The sequence below is a fragment of the Neurospora crassa genome, linkage group IV (genome assembly GCF_000182925.2).
Source record: "Neurospora crassa OR74A linkage group IV, whole genome shotgun sequence".
NCBI classification, from domain to species: Eukaryota; Fungi; Ascomycota; class Sordariomycetes; order Sordariales; family Sordariaceae; genus Neurospora; species Neurospora crassa.
This window is the reverse complement of record NC_026504.1, coordinates 3,801,588-3,816,393: the sequence shown is the minus strand read 5'-3', so window position 1 is coordinate 3,816,393 and position 14,806 is coordinate 3,801,588. Positions and strand designations below refer to the sequence as shown.

At 51.6% G+C, this 14,806-nt stretch overlaps 3 protein-coding genes across 3 annotated transcripts; 2 read left to right on the top strand and 1 right to left on the bottom strand.

The window, feature by feature from the left end:
• Positions 1-5,842: 5,842 nt before the first annotated feature.
• On the bottom strand, positions 5,843-8,117 carry NCU07986 (membrane protein TMS1). The gene is made up of 3 exons (XM_957563.3): positions 7,831-8,117; positions 7,673-7,752; positions 5,843-7,614 (listed from the first exon to the last, which is right to left on the bottom strand). Exons 1-3 carry the CDS (start codon positions 7,879-7,881, stop codon positions 6,300-6,302), a joined length of 1,446 nt encoding a protein of 481 aa, XP_962656.1. The 5' UTR covers positions 7,882-8,117; the 3' UTR covers positions 5,843-6,299.
• A 1,132-nt stretch (positions 8,118-9,249) lies between these two features.
• NCU07985 (MFS transporter) lies at positions 9,250-11,886 on the top strand. The gene is made up of 4 exons (XM_957562.3): positions 9,250-9,620; positions 9,711-10,681; positions 10,749-10,882; positions 10,936-11,886. The coding sequence occupies exons 1-4, from the start codon at positions 9,519-9,521 to the stop codon at positions 11,412-11,414; spliced, it is 1,686 nt and encodes a 561-aa protein (XP_962655.3). The 5' UTR covers positions 9,250-9,518; the 3' UTR covers positions 11,415-11,886.
• A 30-nt stretch (positions 11,887-11,916) lies between these two features.
• Positions 11,917-14,553, top strand: NCU07984 (chromosome segregation protein). Its single transcript, XM_957561.2, has 3 exons — positions 11,917-13,340; positions 13,402-13,857; positions 13,934-14,553. Exons 1-3 carry the CDS (start codon positions 12,194-12,196, stop codon positions 14,179-14,181), a joined length of 1,851 nt encoding a protein of 616 aa, XP_962654.2. The 5' UTR covers positions 11,917-12,193; the 3' UTR covers positions 14,182-14,553.
• The last annotated feature ends 253 nt before the right edge of the window (positions 14,554-14,806 follow it).

The following is a 14,806-nucleotide window of genomic DNA, read 5'->3' as shown; positions in this document are numbered from 1 at the left end:
ATATCCTTGGTGATACATGCTGTGCGTGCTCCTGCTGCTGTTGATGCCGGTCCTTCCTGTGTTTGCTGCGAGCCTACACAGCCAGGAGAGATGCCAAGGAATGGTGGAAAGCTAGCAGGGAGCCCCCGATCTTGACACGAGAGTGAAGACTCGAGATCCCCCCTTCATTGTTCACCCTTACCCTTACCCTTACCCTCTTGTTAGCCGCCCGTAACACTCGAGTCGTTTGTCCAGCCCTAATTGTCAGTTAGAGCACTAGCGAGTTTCCGAACTTTCCTCTTCTTCCTTGTCTTCTCTTCTGCTCTCCGTTCCTGTTCCCACTCCCGTTCTCTGAAGGTCAAAACCACCCTGAAAGTATGGTACTTTGTGTATCCAATTTCTGTTGAGCTGAAAAGCAAGCGAGGGAATCAGTAATCAGAAGTAAACAATGACACTGTAAGATAGCCGGGATAAAGGTTAGTATAATCAGGGCACTCAAAATGAGTCAAAATGTCGAGGGCCTGCGCAATAGGTAAAGGTCAGTTGCTGTCAGGTAACTTACCGGACAAATCCCCCTAACCTATCAACATTCCGCCTGTCATCCCGTCTGGTCTCTATGTGCTACCACCGCCGCTTTCTCTGGACTGCCCAATAAGCGTCTCGGTGATAGGCAGATTGCTCCGATTTCGCTCCTCCTGCCAGCGAACCAGCATGGGGTTAACAGTGGTGCTTGTGTCAGGGGTGGTACTGTGACTGTGCTGTCCGTTGGTATGACTGACGGGTGACGATTTAGTCCGGTTTTGCTGTTGTGGGGAGGAGGAGAAGCTACATAGAGAATTGGTGGTGAGGCCCTGAACAACACACACTCACACTCGCCCCTTTGCCTTTCCATCTCTATCCTTATTACAGAAGAACACGTTCACATAAACAACCTTCCTCCCTTTTCACCTCGCAAAAGCAGAGGATGTGGTGGCACCAACCCTTGATGGTCAGTACCAGTAGCTGGTTGACGATTTTCTCTCACGCTGTGAGGCATAATTCTTTCCGCGGAAGCCTGTATTGCTTTGAGAGAGTGGGCGGATGGCTTTGTGGATTAGGTGGCGGTGGTCGAGACCAAATGGCTGATCAGTGTGGTAGTTGCTATGACAATCCCAGTGCTGCGGATGGCAGGGAAAATGCTCAAATTCCTCGGACGTTGTCTATCCGTTGTGATATACGCTGGTGGGTGCACTTGATAGCGAGATCATGAGCGGTGGGTTTTAAGTCGTATTCTTAAATAAAGGGAGGATTGTGATGGAACTTCTTCTGCTGGTGGCCAGCTTCTGACTTGCCCCTCTGACGGGGGACATTTCCGGCTTATATATCGGAAACAATAGAGATCTCGAAGGAACCAAGACTCTTCAGCATGTTAAGAATATGAAGTCTCGTCACTGATGTGATGATGCCTGGTACGGCCAACGGCTATCAATGAGCATCAATCAACAGGCTTGGGGCTGGTGGGTGATGAGCAATGCAGACATGGCGCCCAATTCGGATCCAAGCTTTACCGGTAATCTAGCATGCATGTATTCTTCGTACCTATGGTCACGCGGTCAGTCATCATGTACAGAAAGACGAAGAAGATGTGAAATATCATGATCAAACCCAAGGCCTATCACAGAAAGCCCCAACCACACTTGGTCAAGGTACATGTCGAGCCGATACACCTGGCTTTCAAGGGAAGCTTGTCCATGAGCCCCAGGCCCGGCCTATTATGCAGATTGTCCATTAGCCGGGGTTACGCTGGGAACCTTGCCGATAAGGAGGACTCCTCTGTAGCAGAGTACTACCTCATTCGAGTCCCTCTACCAGGCTGTAGACTGTTGACCTCCGCAGTAGTTGTCGTCCCTCTATCTACTGCGTTTTGGTGTGGGTACGCGACAGTAAGTAGTTAGCCGTCACATACAGCTTCAAGATGAGAAGACCAGATAATGAAGAATTGAAAGAAGGCCACCTACCTGCGGGTTTTGCAGTGTAAAAGTATCAGGGACAGATTCTCGTCACTTCATTCTCTTCTTTACATCACCCCACGCTTCGCCTGCAGGCTCAGCGTTAGATACCACATGTGTGACCCAGGAAGCTGGAAATTTGTGGGTGAATCCTACATCGTCATCTCGGTACTGCTTCGAGCGGCGCTGTGCTCTATAGTTAATAGAAAAAATACCGATCCCTCTGCTAATGTCAAGGCTACAGGTTTGTTATATCCTCGTAGCTTGATGCTTCCCTAGGCAGGGTATCCTGCTCTCACCTAGAGCGCCTCGTGTCATGCCAGGGCGCTCCGTGCCTCTAGTATCTCCGGCGTTCATGTTTCCGGCATCCTCGCAAAGCCTGTATCGTTCACCGTTTCTCTGTTTTTCTTCGCCTCAACTCGCATCACATCCGTGTGACACCACTTCGTTACATCAGGGTATATGCTTCTACTTTGAACTTGTCAACGCCATGCAAGACTGAAGCTCCAAATGAAGGACATTTGCGTTGAGGGCAACGGCATTAATACCGGGGCAAGATAGTGGACGTCAATTCGTCATTTCGCCAAAAGCTCATCCCGATGTTGTGCTATGCCTTTCCTTCAATACCGTCATTGGAGTCGAAATCAGCCCTTTCGATCGAATCTCAGAAGCATTGCGTGATAGGATTGATTTTTTCCAGCAGGATGAAATGACATCGGTCAAGTATTGCCGTACAAACAGCGTGTACGATCCTGACCGGTCTGCAGACTTTGTTCGAGTCTTCTTGACTTGTGTTTGGTTCTTGGCGTCAGATGAGTCGGTTGAACTCAGTCTGTTTGTCTTTTACGGTGCTGACCTGCAGACAGACAAGAGGATTGAACAGCTCCCTTGTCCCTCTTGACCATCGAATATGAAGGCTAAAATCGAGCTGTGTGGGCGGGGCATCTTGATGGCTAAGGGGCGAAGGCTTGTTTGAAGCGATGAGGGCTCGAGATCAGTAGCGAGTGAGTATAATTTATGCAATAGTCTATAGCATCGCCATCAGTACCATCGTCATAATGGAATAAGAGCTTCTGTATGTTTGCTTACTTGTAAAATGTGGCGTCTGCGAGTGGCATGGTACAGTAACCGATGTGCACAGTTAGTTCCCATGCATTGATACTTTCTTCCCTCACCTGGCTTTCAATCTACGATTTCGCGGTGATAAACAGTGATCGTCCGATGCTAGCCAGCACACGCCTGGGATCCTGAAGGCACGATTGTAGACACTGGATTAATACGACGACAAAGTCGACTCTCCAATCCATGAGGGATGAGGCTTCTGGTCATTCATGGCAACACAATTTTTTCCGACGATGATTCTGGTTTTCTCTTGCCGGGAGGGATGGCGACGTAAAATCCTTGCGATGAGTGCGGGATTCAGTGAAAGGGTACGTACCTATGGATGAAATGTCAAAGCAATTGTCGTACCCATCTGTACCCCAAAGTCGCAATTTGGCTGGACTGATGGCGGTGGTGGTAAAGGGCCTTCCTCGTATGGCCATTACAGTCGGAAAGGTACATATTGCTTTTGTGTTGGCCAGTAACAGGTCATAATTCCGTTTGCTAGCTGCGAGCAAAGTACCGCGTCGAGAATGCGTCAAAGCTGTGGGGACTTGGTGTAACCTTCGAGAGGTAGCATCTCCCCAGATTGAATCATGATGAAAGTGCTCATCGGAATCTCGGACGCTCCGTGACCGGATATTACACGGTTACCCCTGGCGTTGAATGTTCTGTGAACTACCTCCAAGCCTTGACGCCCTCTGGGGTGACAAACTAGCGTAGTTGAAGTTCACACTGATGTGAGACACTCAACAAGAGATCGGAATAAAGCAGAATATCTGGGTCAACTTCTGTTCTTGCCGGAACTTTGTTCAGCCGCCACCTACTGAACAAAGTTAATGTGAATAGGAAGTGTCATGTTGTTGTCGCCTGCACGCGTAGAGCTGTGAGGTGACAGGAAAAGCATGTAATCAGAACCCCCTCGAAGCAAACTTGTGCTCCCATGGCCATTGTATGGCTCATGTCAAAACCAGAAGAGAATGCAGACAAATCGGGAAATTTCAGGACCCATGAAAAACTCTCTAACCTTTCGTTCCAACATTGGACAATTTGTTTGTTGTTAGACCACTGTTTCGCGAGCGTCTGTATGTATTGTCAATTTGTGAAACCGTTACACAAGTTGATGGAGCTCAGGTATGCAATGATGGCAGGCCCACTCCGTTCTTTCTGACCCAGGAGATCAAAGACATGCGGGATGGCGAGATAAGATTAAGGTCCGGAGCATGGAAGGACGTAGCAACTGGTTGATAGCCAGGAGAGCAACCTTCCCTGATGCATAGGTGCTGGAGTCAGCGATGTTGGCTGTATGTTTGCGAACTTCCCAGCCATGAATCAAGGTGTTAGGCGGTTTCTCGCATGACGGGCCTTTGATTTTGGCGATTGAGGTCTTCAACCTTGGTCGCCTCTTGATTACTGATATGGTCGTTATGTAGCCGAAACGTTGGCGTACCGTGTGATTATGCGTCAAGCCTGTTGTGCTTCTTTCGCACGCTTCTTCACATCGCGGGATGGAGCCGATTCATCCAGACGCTCTTGGTCTCCCTAGATCAGGCGAGTTTGAAGCCCACTGCGCAAGTGGTAATGACAAGAGAGCGATTGTTGAGTTTCCTTGTCATAGCATAAACCCCCTGTTCCAGGGGAGGGAAACAACGATTGGTCGGCATAGTTTATAATCAGGGTAATTATGGCTTCTTGTCATATATGCCCCTGTCTATCAGTCTGTCGTGGTAGTATGCAACGGTTGACTGCCTCATAGACTGGTTTTGTGGACTTCCCCCATAGAGGTGTGGGTATTCGGTGCGGCTCTGCGAATCCAACGAGCGAAAAGACAGCCGGGGGAACGGCGAGGGCGAGAAAGCGGGCCGAGGAAACTCAGTGTTTGAAACAACAGGCAAACAGGTCTCGGATAAACCACCCATGGTGAAGGGGGCGTGAAGTACCTTGATCATCGGATAGGTTCTGACAGACCTCATACAGATGACTCTGTCCATGGAATAGGGGATCCTTTCCATGGATGGCAGCATCTAGCCCAGGGTAGCCTATGGATGATGTTCCGTCTGATTTTCCTGTCGAGGCAAGGCTCGGGGTATCTGAATAAGGCAAACCAGACCCTGGTTACTGGATTTCTCCGATCAAGCGGCCGTAGGAAGTCCCACAAGGAGCCTTATATTTTGACGTCATCCCGGTGATTCGTGGAAAAGGTATTGCGTGGTACGATACTAGCGTTGACATGCAGTGTTAGTAACGCGGAGGTCGGAATTGTCGACATCACCCAGACACAGGTAGTTTCAAGATACGTACCATCGGTTGTCCGTTGTTCCTCTCCATGGATGTCTCGATTTGCACACCGAGCGAGATATTGATTCTGGTGGTACCGGGAAGAGGCCGGAATGCCCACGACGTTGCGTTGCCGCGAGAAAGCTTTGCCGATGTACACCTGACACCTTCTTGCGACAACCGGTGAAAGAAGAATGACGAGAGTGCGGGAGAAGAAAGTGAAGGATTAATGCCAGTAAGAAAGACAAGGGCTTCCGGCCGCAAGGAGATTTAGCCAGATAATTGGGTGGAAAAGACTAAATGGTTGGGGATCGAAAGATAACAGAAGTCGAATATCTCTTTTCCTGGAACAATGGAAGGTTCGGATGATGCAACTCGGCCGGGATGAGCTCTAGTTGGATGGGGAGATCGCATTGGGCAAGACATGATATTTGTTAGATATTTTCACTCGACTCTGACAGAGGAGCTGGAGATCTGTGCGGGTTGTGAAGGAAGGGACGTACCAGCCTTAGGGTTTCTTGCTAGTAATTCCGTATAAGGAAGTTACGCTCCAGATACCTGGCATCGTTGGCCTTGCCCGAACATGGCGGCCACTTTCGCTCTTCGATGCTTCCATCATATCCATGTCATTGAACCCACCTTATCCCGTTTCTACTTCAGTTATAAATGGATAAGCATCTCACCAAATGGCATATCTGGTGCCCAAAATGTCTGACATAGGTACGCCTGTGATATAAAATATATCCAAATATCATTCAGCAAATGGCCTACCAGAAACACGAAAGCGATGCTTGACTAAAACTATCAGATCCAGTTGCCATCATAACCCCATACACCCGAAATGCATTAGCCCCTAGAACTCCAATACAAAAATGTGATAAGTGAGAAAAAAAAAGGTAGTGTACTCCCTCAACCTCAAGCGGGTACCCGAGGCGCCAAAGTATTCAAAACCGTTTAGTAGCCATCGAAGCGGTCTGGCAGCACAATTGGTGCAACCAGGGTCCAGGTATACAAGCCGTAGCAGACCCACGAGCTCACGATCTTGACCCAGCTCGCCCACAGCGTACGACCAACCGTGGCAAAGTCGCCCTGCTTCTTGTCATCCCAGTCCATGGTCAACAAGGTAGCAACCCAGGCAGTGGCCAGGAAGAAGACGATGTGGAACATGGCATAACTGTACTGAGTGCTCGATCTCTCATCATCGTTGGCCGTACGGTCACCCGCATCGCTCTCGTCGTCATCTGATAAGAGGGCATCTGCAGGAAGACTTCCTTCCTCAACGGCCCTACGGAGCGCCTCAGCCCGCATCTCCCGCCGAAAGCTTGGTTGTTGCGTCACGAGGTCATGCTCATCCTCATCGGGCAGCTGGATCTGTCCCCTTCCGCTTCCACCGAGACCAAGGCTCTGGGTTGCTGCCCGTGTGGTAGTATAGGCCACCGTGAGCATGGTTGCGATGGCGCCGAGAATAATGGTGGTGGTCCGCGTGCCCTGGCCCAGCACCAGAGGGTTGCACCGCCGGTCTTCGGTCTCATCAGGCTCCATCGAGACCGCAGACATGGTCAGGTAGGTGCAGTAGATGGCCACCATGGCGGCTTGCGCAAGCCCCGCCTTGGGGTTGTACTCCTGCACTGTCGGATGCACAGATATGGCCGAAACGGCGATCCAGAGTAGCAGATTGATGGTAATTGCTGCTTGGTTCATAGAGCAGCCATTCCCAGCGAAGAAGATGTACTGGATGATGGTCATGGCAAGGGACGCGAGGTACATGCTCAGCGTCGAGCCAATCAAGATGATTCTCCAAGTACGCGAGTCGGTATCCTCAATCTGCGCCAGGCAGTACTCGGCCCAGTTGTGCGCCAGGTCGACCAGTAGAATAAGGCCGAGGATGAGGAAGAGCATCGCACAAATAAACGAGACATAGTTGCCCCAGAACACAAAGAACTCGTCCGGGATGAAGAAGGTTAGGACAATCAAGCCGAGCCAGGCGATGATCTTGGGTCCCCAGAAGCCGTTCTGGATTTTCGCGCGAGGGTGCTTAGAAGAGTTAACTCCGAGGAGAAGGCCAGCCAGCATCAGGTGAAACAAGCCGAGAGCAAAGTTGATGCGGTGGACAGCGAGCCAGCCATAGCAGTCTCCATCTCCACAGCTGATCTTGACGTAGTTGAAGGTGAGGTGTTGCAGTTTTTCGATTGCCCATTTGGTGAGCATTATCCACGAAAGTATCGAGTTGATGAGAAGGATGAGGGCATATGCGATACGGGTAAGGACACTATTCCAACCGATGTTAGTCTAGCAAACAGGATGCCGTAGAGACAATCGTCACCAACCTGTTGCCGCATTTTCCGCACGCGCTACAGAGAGCGGAGCATGCCGCAGCACCGCAGCAACTACCAGCAAATCCGAGGATCTGTGTGACGGAGGGAGATGGTCAGTATCATGGGTCATAACGTCGAGTTCGTGAGCTCGTGGTGTGGAGGCAACTTACAGTGCCTAGACTCGGCACCGCGAGCAGCGGCAGCGAAAGAAGCGCGCCCATGGCGAAGAGTCGACTAGGTTGCGGTTTTCAGTTTGATTTTGGTCGATTAATGACGGAAGAAGCGAATAGGAAATTATGCTCGCCGTTGAAACTGGGCGGCGCAAATCGTATCGGCTCGATAGTCGAGAAAGAGAGGTTTGGTGATAGGTAGGTAACGAGGTCTAGAATCATCCAAGATCCCACAGCGTGAGTCGTCAACTTGCGACCAGACGGACGTCAGGGCAGTTGGTTCAGCGGGTGGGTAAGTAGTAGCAGATGACTACTGTACTGTACACACGCGGCGGCTGGACTGGCAGAAGCCCCGGCCACCTCTCGGGGCCAATCATTTCAGTTCTCACGCAGAGTACTGGCATTCAAGCCACACTGCGCCACCATGAGTACGTTCAGCGGGCATGATCAATGCCCGTCTCGATCAGTCCAATCTCAACTGGGCAACTTCCGCCTGTGCGTCAGATCGATGAAAGTGAAAGCCTCGCCGTTTAGATTACCGACTCTTCAATGCCTTTTCAAAATCTCGCTTGCCCGTTCCAATTGACACGGATCACCTCTCATGCTTCTTGATAATCCAGTCATTAGATGCTGACCTCAAAATGCACTGAAAGCCATCATAGACCCCTGGCCGGGTACCATTGGATTACAAGTATTGAATATGTACACAGCAACGATACCACGTGGGCTAGTACCCGGCCGTAACCCTCAGCTTTCCTCCAAAGTCGATAACTTTCGGATCCGGATCCACGGACATGGATCCCGGGCAAACCGGCATCCCCGTCTCCCGAGCCCGGGGCAAGCGGGGACCCGCCGGCATCGTGACTCCAGGACCCGTTTCGAATCTGGGGAACATTCAGCTGTCCAGGTCCATCCATGCCCCCATTCTCATTACGTATCCAACTCGTTACTAAATTCTAGGCCTACGGGGAGTGGACACTGCTCTCCAACAGCTACGTGGGTTAGCTAATGACAGTCTTGTGCCACGATTCTGGTACTCAACTCTCATCTCACACCGTTGTATCAGGCACCAATACATGGGCTGTTCTCTTCACCTCAGCTCTGCCCCGCCGACGGGAGAGAGATTCAGGAGAGACTGCGACAGAAAGATGGACGACGGATCATGTTTCATATGTACCTATCATACTTGGATAGGCGGCTGGCTGCTCAGGTCCTGTATCGGAACCGCCTGTCAGCTGCCCGCTGGCGCTGGGCCAATCACAAGATGGCCTTTGGGACAATGACCCCAGGAACTCGCAATCAGCGGGCCTGCGTCACTGGACAACCGCTAACAATTCACACCCCTTACAACGAGTATAATGCGGGCTGATAAGGTAGTGTCAGATAAGGCATGTGTCGGAAGTACCTACACCCCAGTGACGACAACACACATCCTCCCTCCCTCCTCCCAACTTTGACTTGATCGTATTTCCTTCATCCTGTTTCTGAATTGCCATGCCAGGCTTGCTGCCGATTCTACCATCTTTGTACTAGTTTTGGCCTGTTCCAACTCCGGGTTTCCGACACCTTTTGCGATCGGCAGGGGCCCTTCATTGCAACGGCGTCGCGGGGATGCTTCAGACCGTTTGATCGTGATAACTTGACCGTTCGAGACTCAGGAGTCTCTTCACCTTGCGGTTATCCCAACCATGACAACTACAACTAGGACCATGCTCGACCAGCAGCTTAAGCGCGCCCGCCTGGTGTCGAGCATAGCAGCAACGGTCATATCACTAGCATGTGGAACAAATGTGGGCGATTTCCCTGATCTGTCGTGCAACACAAAGCTACCACAATGGGACTACTGCTAACTCCTTGCGCCGTCTGCGTACTCTGGATAGTATGTCTACTCAGCATGGGCTCCTCAGTTTGCCGACAAGCTGCACCTCACGACGACGCAGAGCAACCTGATCGGACTGGCCGGGAATCTGGGCATGTATTCGATGGGCGTGCCAGTTGGAATGTATGTGGACCGCCGAGGAACCCGCCCACCAGTCATTCTCGGCGCCTTGTTGCTGGGCTTGGGATACTTCCCCTTCAAAGCCGCCTATGAAAGCGGCACTGGCTCCGTTCCCCTGCTTTGCATCTTCAGCTTCTTGACTGGATTTGGAAGCTGCATGGCCTTTGCTGCCTCAGTCAAAACGTCGGCGCTGAATTGGCCTCATCACCGCGGAACAGCCACAGCCTTTCCGCTGGCCGCCTTTGGTCTTAGTGCATTCTTCTTCTCCGCCTCTGGGAGTGTCTTCTTCCCCGGCAACACTGGCGCCTTCCTCATGTTCCTTTCCGTTGGTACTTTCACCCTTACGTTCCTCGGGTTTTTCTTCCTCAAGGTTTACCCGCGTTCTTCGTATCACCCGATCCATTCCGGGCCAGGGCTCTCGAGCTCTCAACAATTGCGCCGGACACTATCTGAGGAGTCCAAGCCCCAGACTGGTCGCAGTTTCGTCGACGGAGAACCTGGTATGTCGCCCACTGTTTACACCACTCCCAGTGGCACTACAGCACCGGCCCTCAGCGGAGCCACAGACGAGCTCGTGGGGCCCTCATCTTCTCGAGACGTCAGCCCTCCTCGCCGATCCAATGACGTCGAAGCGGCCTCCGCGGGAACGGCACAGGAGGACATTGACGAGACATCGTCCCTTGTGTCCAGATCGTCCTCACTACCAGGTGATGTTTATGTTGAGAGCAGTGTTGATATGGATCGTTCGCACCGTATAGATATCCGTGGTTGGGCCTTGCTGAAGAGTCTCGAGTTTTGGCAACTATTTTGCATTATGGCCATCTTGGCTGGAATTGGTTTGATGACCATCAAGTACGTGTTGAGTCCTTGCTGTGACCTTCTACCTATACTATGTGCCCTGCCCGCTAACATCTAACAGCAACATTGGCCATGATGTCAACGCTCTATGGAAATACTATGACAAAACAGTTGATGACACATTCCTCGTTCATCGACAACAGATGCATGTTTCTATTCTGTCTATCGGTAGTTTTATTGGCCGGCTGCTCAGCGGTAAGAAGTGGCTCAATTCCATGTTGAAGATTAATACTAACTTTACTTTCAAGGTGTCGGATCAGATTTCCTCGTCAAGGTGTTGAAGGCCAGCCGTGTCTGGTGCCTTGCATTAGGAAGCGTGATTTTCTTCATCGCTCAGCTGTGCGCTCTCAACATCCTCAACCCACATCTGCTCGGTTTCGTCTCCGGTCTTTCTGGTCTTGGCTACGGCTTCCTCTTCGGCGTTTTTCCATCCATCGTGGCCGAATCGTTTGGTATCCATGGACTCAGTCAAAACTGGGGCTTCATGACTTTGAGCCCTGTCGTATCAGGCAACGTCTTTAACCTGTTTTACGGCAAAGTCTTTGACAAGCACAGCATTGTCAATGACGAGGGCGAGCGCACCTGTCCTGATGGTATCGATTGCTACAAAGACGCATATTACATGACGCTTGGTGCTTGCGCTATCGGGCTTTGCGTCTCATTGTGGACCATCAGGCGGCAACACCATCAGAGACTGAAAGAGGCAAAGAGGACAGCTGAGGACTAGGCGGCCTGCTTGTTGGTTCGTTGGCTTTCTTGTCGCTGAGGACAGAGTCCACTTCGTTTTATTAACGAAGAGCAGTAACAGGATGTGGTATTCGATATCGATCGTAATGGTAAACGGCGGGGAAACAGTTTCATGAAAACTTCATCACATATAGCGGGCTTGTACATATCTGGCGTTCGAAGGGTATATGGGCAGAATAAAGACCATGGGAGTTGCGGCGGTACGTCTGACGATTTGGGGGGCGCTATTTCAGATTACCATCTGCAGATTCCACTAAGAAACAGGAACTTTATGAGAATGATCTTGCCATTCCCTTTTACCATGCATATACCGTTGGGGTTAGGAAAGGGGCTCGGAGGTAATGAAAGATGTAGCCGGCTCTGACCCTAACCCTAAAAGAGGAAAACAAGCCGCGATTCTGTCTTGCGACAGCCCCTCCACTTCCTTCCCGACAATAAATTGTTTACTTTTGCGGCCCAGCAACCTTCAATCGCGTGAAGTTCGTCATCCTTTCGCACCCGCGCTGACACCGACTTGTCGCAAAGCAAGTGGAATACACCGACGTGCCTTTCCAAGTTACAATTGCCGCCAGTCATTCGCCCAATTTGGAGCAGCAGCTACCGACCTGCGCGTCGCTAATCGCATCCCATTCGACTCCATTGCGCGCCAATCATCGCCAGCGCGATCGACGACCGCCTCCGCCAGACGACAACCTGTGCCGGTCGGAAACCCACGTACAGGTATCCCTTCCTGCACATTTCGCATTACCTTGCAGTCTGATGTCAAGGGCGCAACGCGGCACTCGTTTGCTGGGACTGGTGGAATCGGATTCGGAGGACGGACTTAGCGGGCCTGCATCTACTCGCTTCGGCAGCAGCAAAGCGGCAACGAAAACAAAATTGACATCGACAATAACAAAGCCAAAATCGATCCTCAAGCAGCCGAGCACGACAGGAGTCAAGACGGGGTCAGCAACTAAACCCACCGCTGCGTCAAAGGCGAAACAAGCGACAGCCCAAACAACAACAGCAGCCCTAGCAACAAGACAAAAAGCCGCCTCGGGCGCAGGCGCAAGCACAATGGCTCCCGCCAAACGAAAGACCGCTTCCACTCCCTCCGTAGCGAGCAAGCGAACCGCTGCGGCGGCCGCTTCCGCAAACAAAGTCACCAAGGCGTCCGCGCAAAAGACCAAAGCCCTTACAGTCCGACAAAAAGCCGCCCTTGCTCGTGCCGCGCTGGCAGAGAGTTCCGGCAACGCTACCGCGACTCCCTCCACCGTCGGAAGAGCAACTCGCACCAGTGGAAGGGGGAAGCGCGCCGCCGCCACTATTATAGAAGAGGAAGAGATGGAATCTACCGAGCACACCGGGACGATTGCGGAGGAGCAAGGGGACGAGGATACGACCATGCATGATGTTACTGCTCCCGAGGAAGTGGAGGCGCCGCCGAAGGAAACAACGACAAGGGCGGCAAGGGGGAGGCCCAGGAAAACTGCTGCCGCGGCTGTGACGGAGACGCCGATGTCGGTGACGGCGACCGCGATAAGGGGCGGAAGGGGGAGGAAGAAGAAGGTGGAGGAATTGGTGGCAGTGGAAGAGGATGAGACGTCACAGCAGGAAGAGTTAACGGAGGTGACACATGAGGAGACTCAAATTGAGGAGGAAGAATCGTTACCGATCCCGGGAGCGTGGCATAGCGGACCTCCAGCGAGCACAACCAGGAAGTCGTCTTCGTTGGGGCTGGGGTTTAAGACACATACGGCTGGGGCAAGGACTGACGACCCGGAGCTACGGCGCAAGTTGGGCGAGCTGACGCAGAAGTACGAGGCGTTGGAGCTGAAATACAGAGATCTGAGAGAGGTTGCGGTTAAGGAGGCAGAGAGGAACTTTGATAAATTGAGGAAGCAATCCGAGGAGAGGACGGCTGGTATGTTATGTCTTGTGTTCGGAAACTATTGGGTGACAACTGCTAACAAACCCCTCCACAGCCTCCGACCAGCTAATTGCTGCCCTCAAAGCCGAGCTCACCTCCCAAAAGGAAGCCGCCAGAGAGGCCACCCGGCTCCACAAGCAGCTCGAAGCATCCGAATCCCAACTGTCAACCCTTGACGCCAAAGTCGCCGAACTCACGAGCTCCCTCACAAAATCCAAGACAGAAATTAATGCCCTCAACATCAAGCTCACAGCCTCCCGTCAAGCCGAAGCCGCAGCAGTCGCCAAAATTGGCCAACCTCAAGTGCCTGGAAGCGCCATGAAGAACAAGCAGAACGGCAACCGCATGCTCACCATGGGCAACTCGGAAGCCATTGCCCAAGCGACTCAGCAGCACCAATTGAAAGAGGATCTCTACTCGGATCTGACCGGGTTAATCGTCAGAGGGGTCAAGAGGGACCAGCAGACGGGTGAGGATGTGTATGATTGTATACAGACGGGGAAGAATGGAAGTAAGTCGTCGTATACCCCGTTCTCCCACCTTCTGCTTGTTCACAATACAGGTTCACTAACAATACCTGTGATCAGCACTCCATTTCAAACTTGCACACATCAGCGCCAACTCCCCCCACGTCGACGCGGATGAGACGACCCAGTACTTCGACGAAGACCAGTTCCACTACATGCCGCAGCTTGATGCGAGCAGGGACCGCGCGCTTATCGATCTGCTGCCAGATTATTTGGTTGAGGAGATCACTTTCCCCAAGCAGCATGCGGCAAAGTTTTATTCAAGAGTCAACAAGGCTTTGACGGAGACGGTACCACAGGCGCAGTAGGTGCCGTAGGGACGGAAGGGACTAAAGGAACTGTATAGGGTTTATGATGATAGGGAAGAGGGAGGATTGATCACTGTAAGGATGGAAGGTGTTGATAATATAGGTTTGCATGTCTGGATACCCCCTTTTTACTTTCTTCTCTTTCATCTCCAAGTTTCTCTCTTGCCATGTTGGCTTGGGTGGTTTTACTTGGCAGCTCTGGGTTTGGAATTTTTCGGATCGTCCTTCTTGTTGGGATATGGAGACAAGCCATTGCTTTTTGTCGAAGGTAGTTGTTGGTTACCCTTCTTCTGTTTCTGCAGTGTGCTAGCTCTTTGCTGTTGGACTACCTTGTATCATTATATCAGCTTCCCAAATGTTGGTCAGCCTCCCCAAAAGCCGTCTTTCATGTGCCTCACCCAATAACCTAATACCTCAAGGCTGACCTTTCTCCTCACTCCAGCGGACGCACGGAAGGTATGACGATTGCTCTGCGCTCGGACAATCTTCCGCTTAGCTCGTGGTTGCTCGCAGAGACCTTGTGATGTCCTTGAGCCCGTGAGCTCTTATTCCGAAAACTGTGAAGAGAAAGGTTTATCGTCACTACCGTTTCGATTGACGAACCACGATGCGCAGAGTCAGAAGA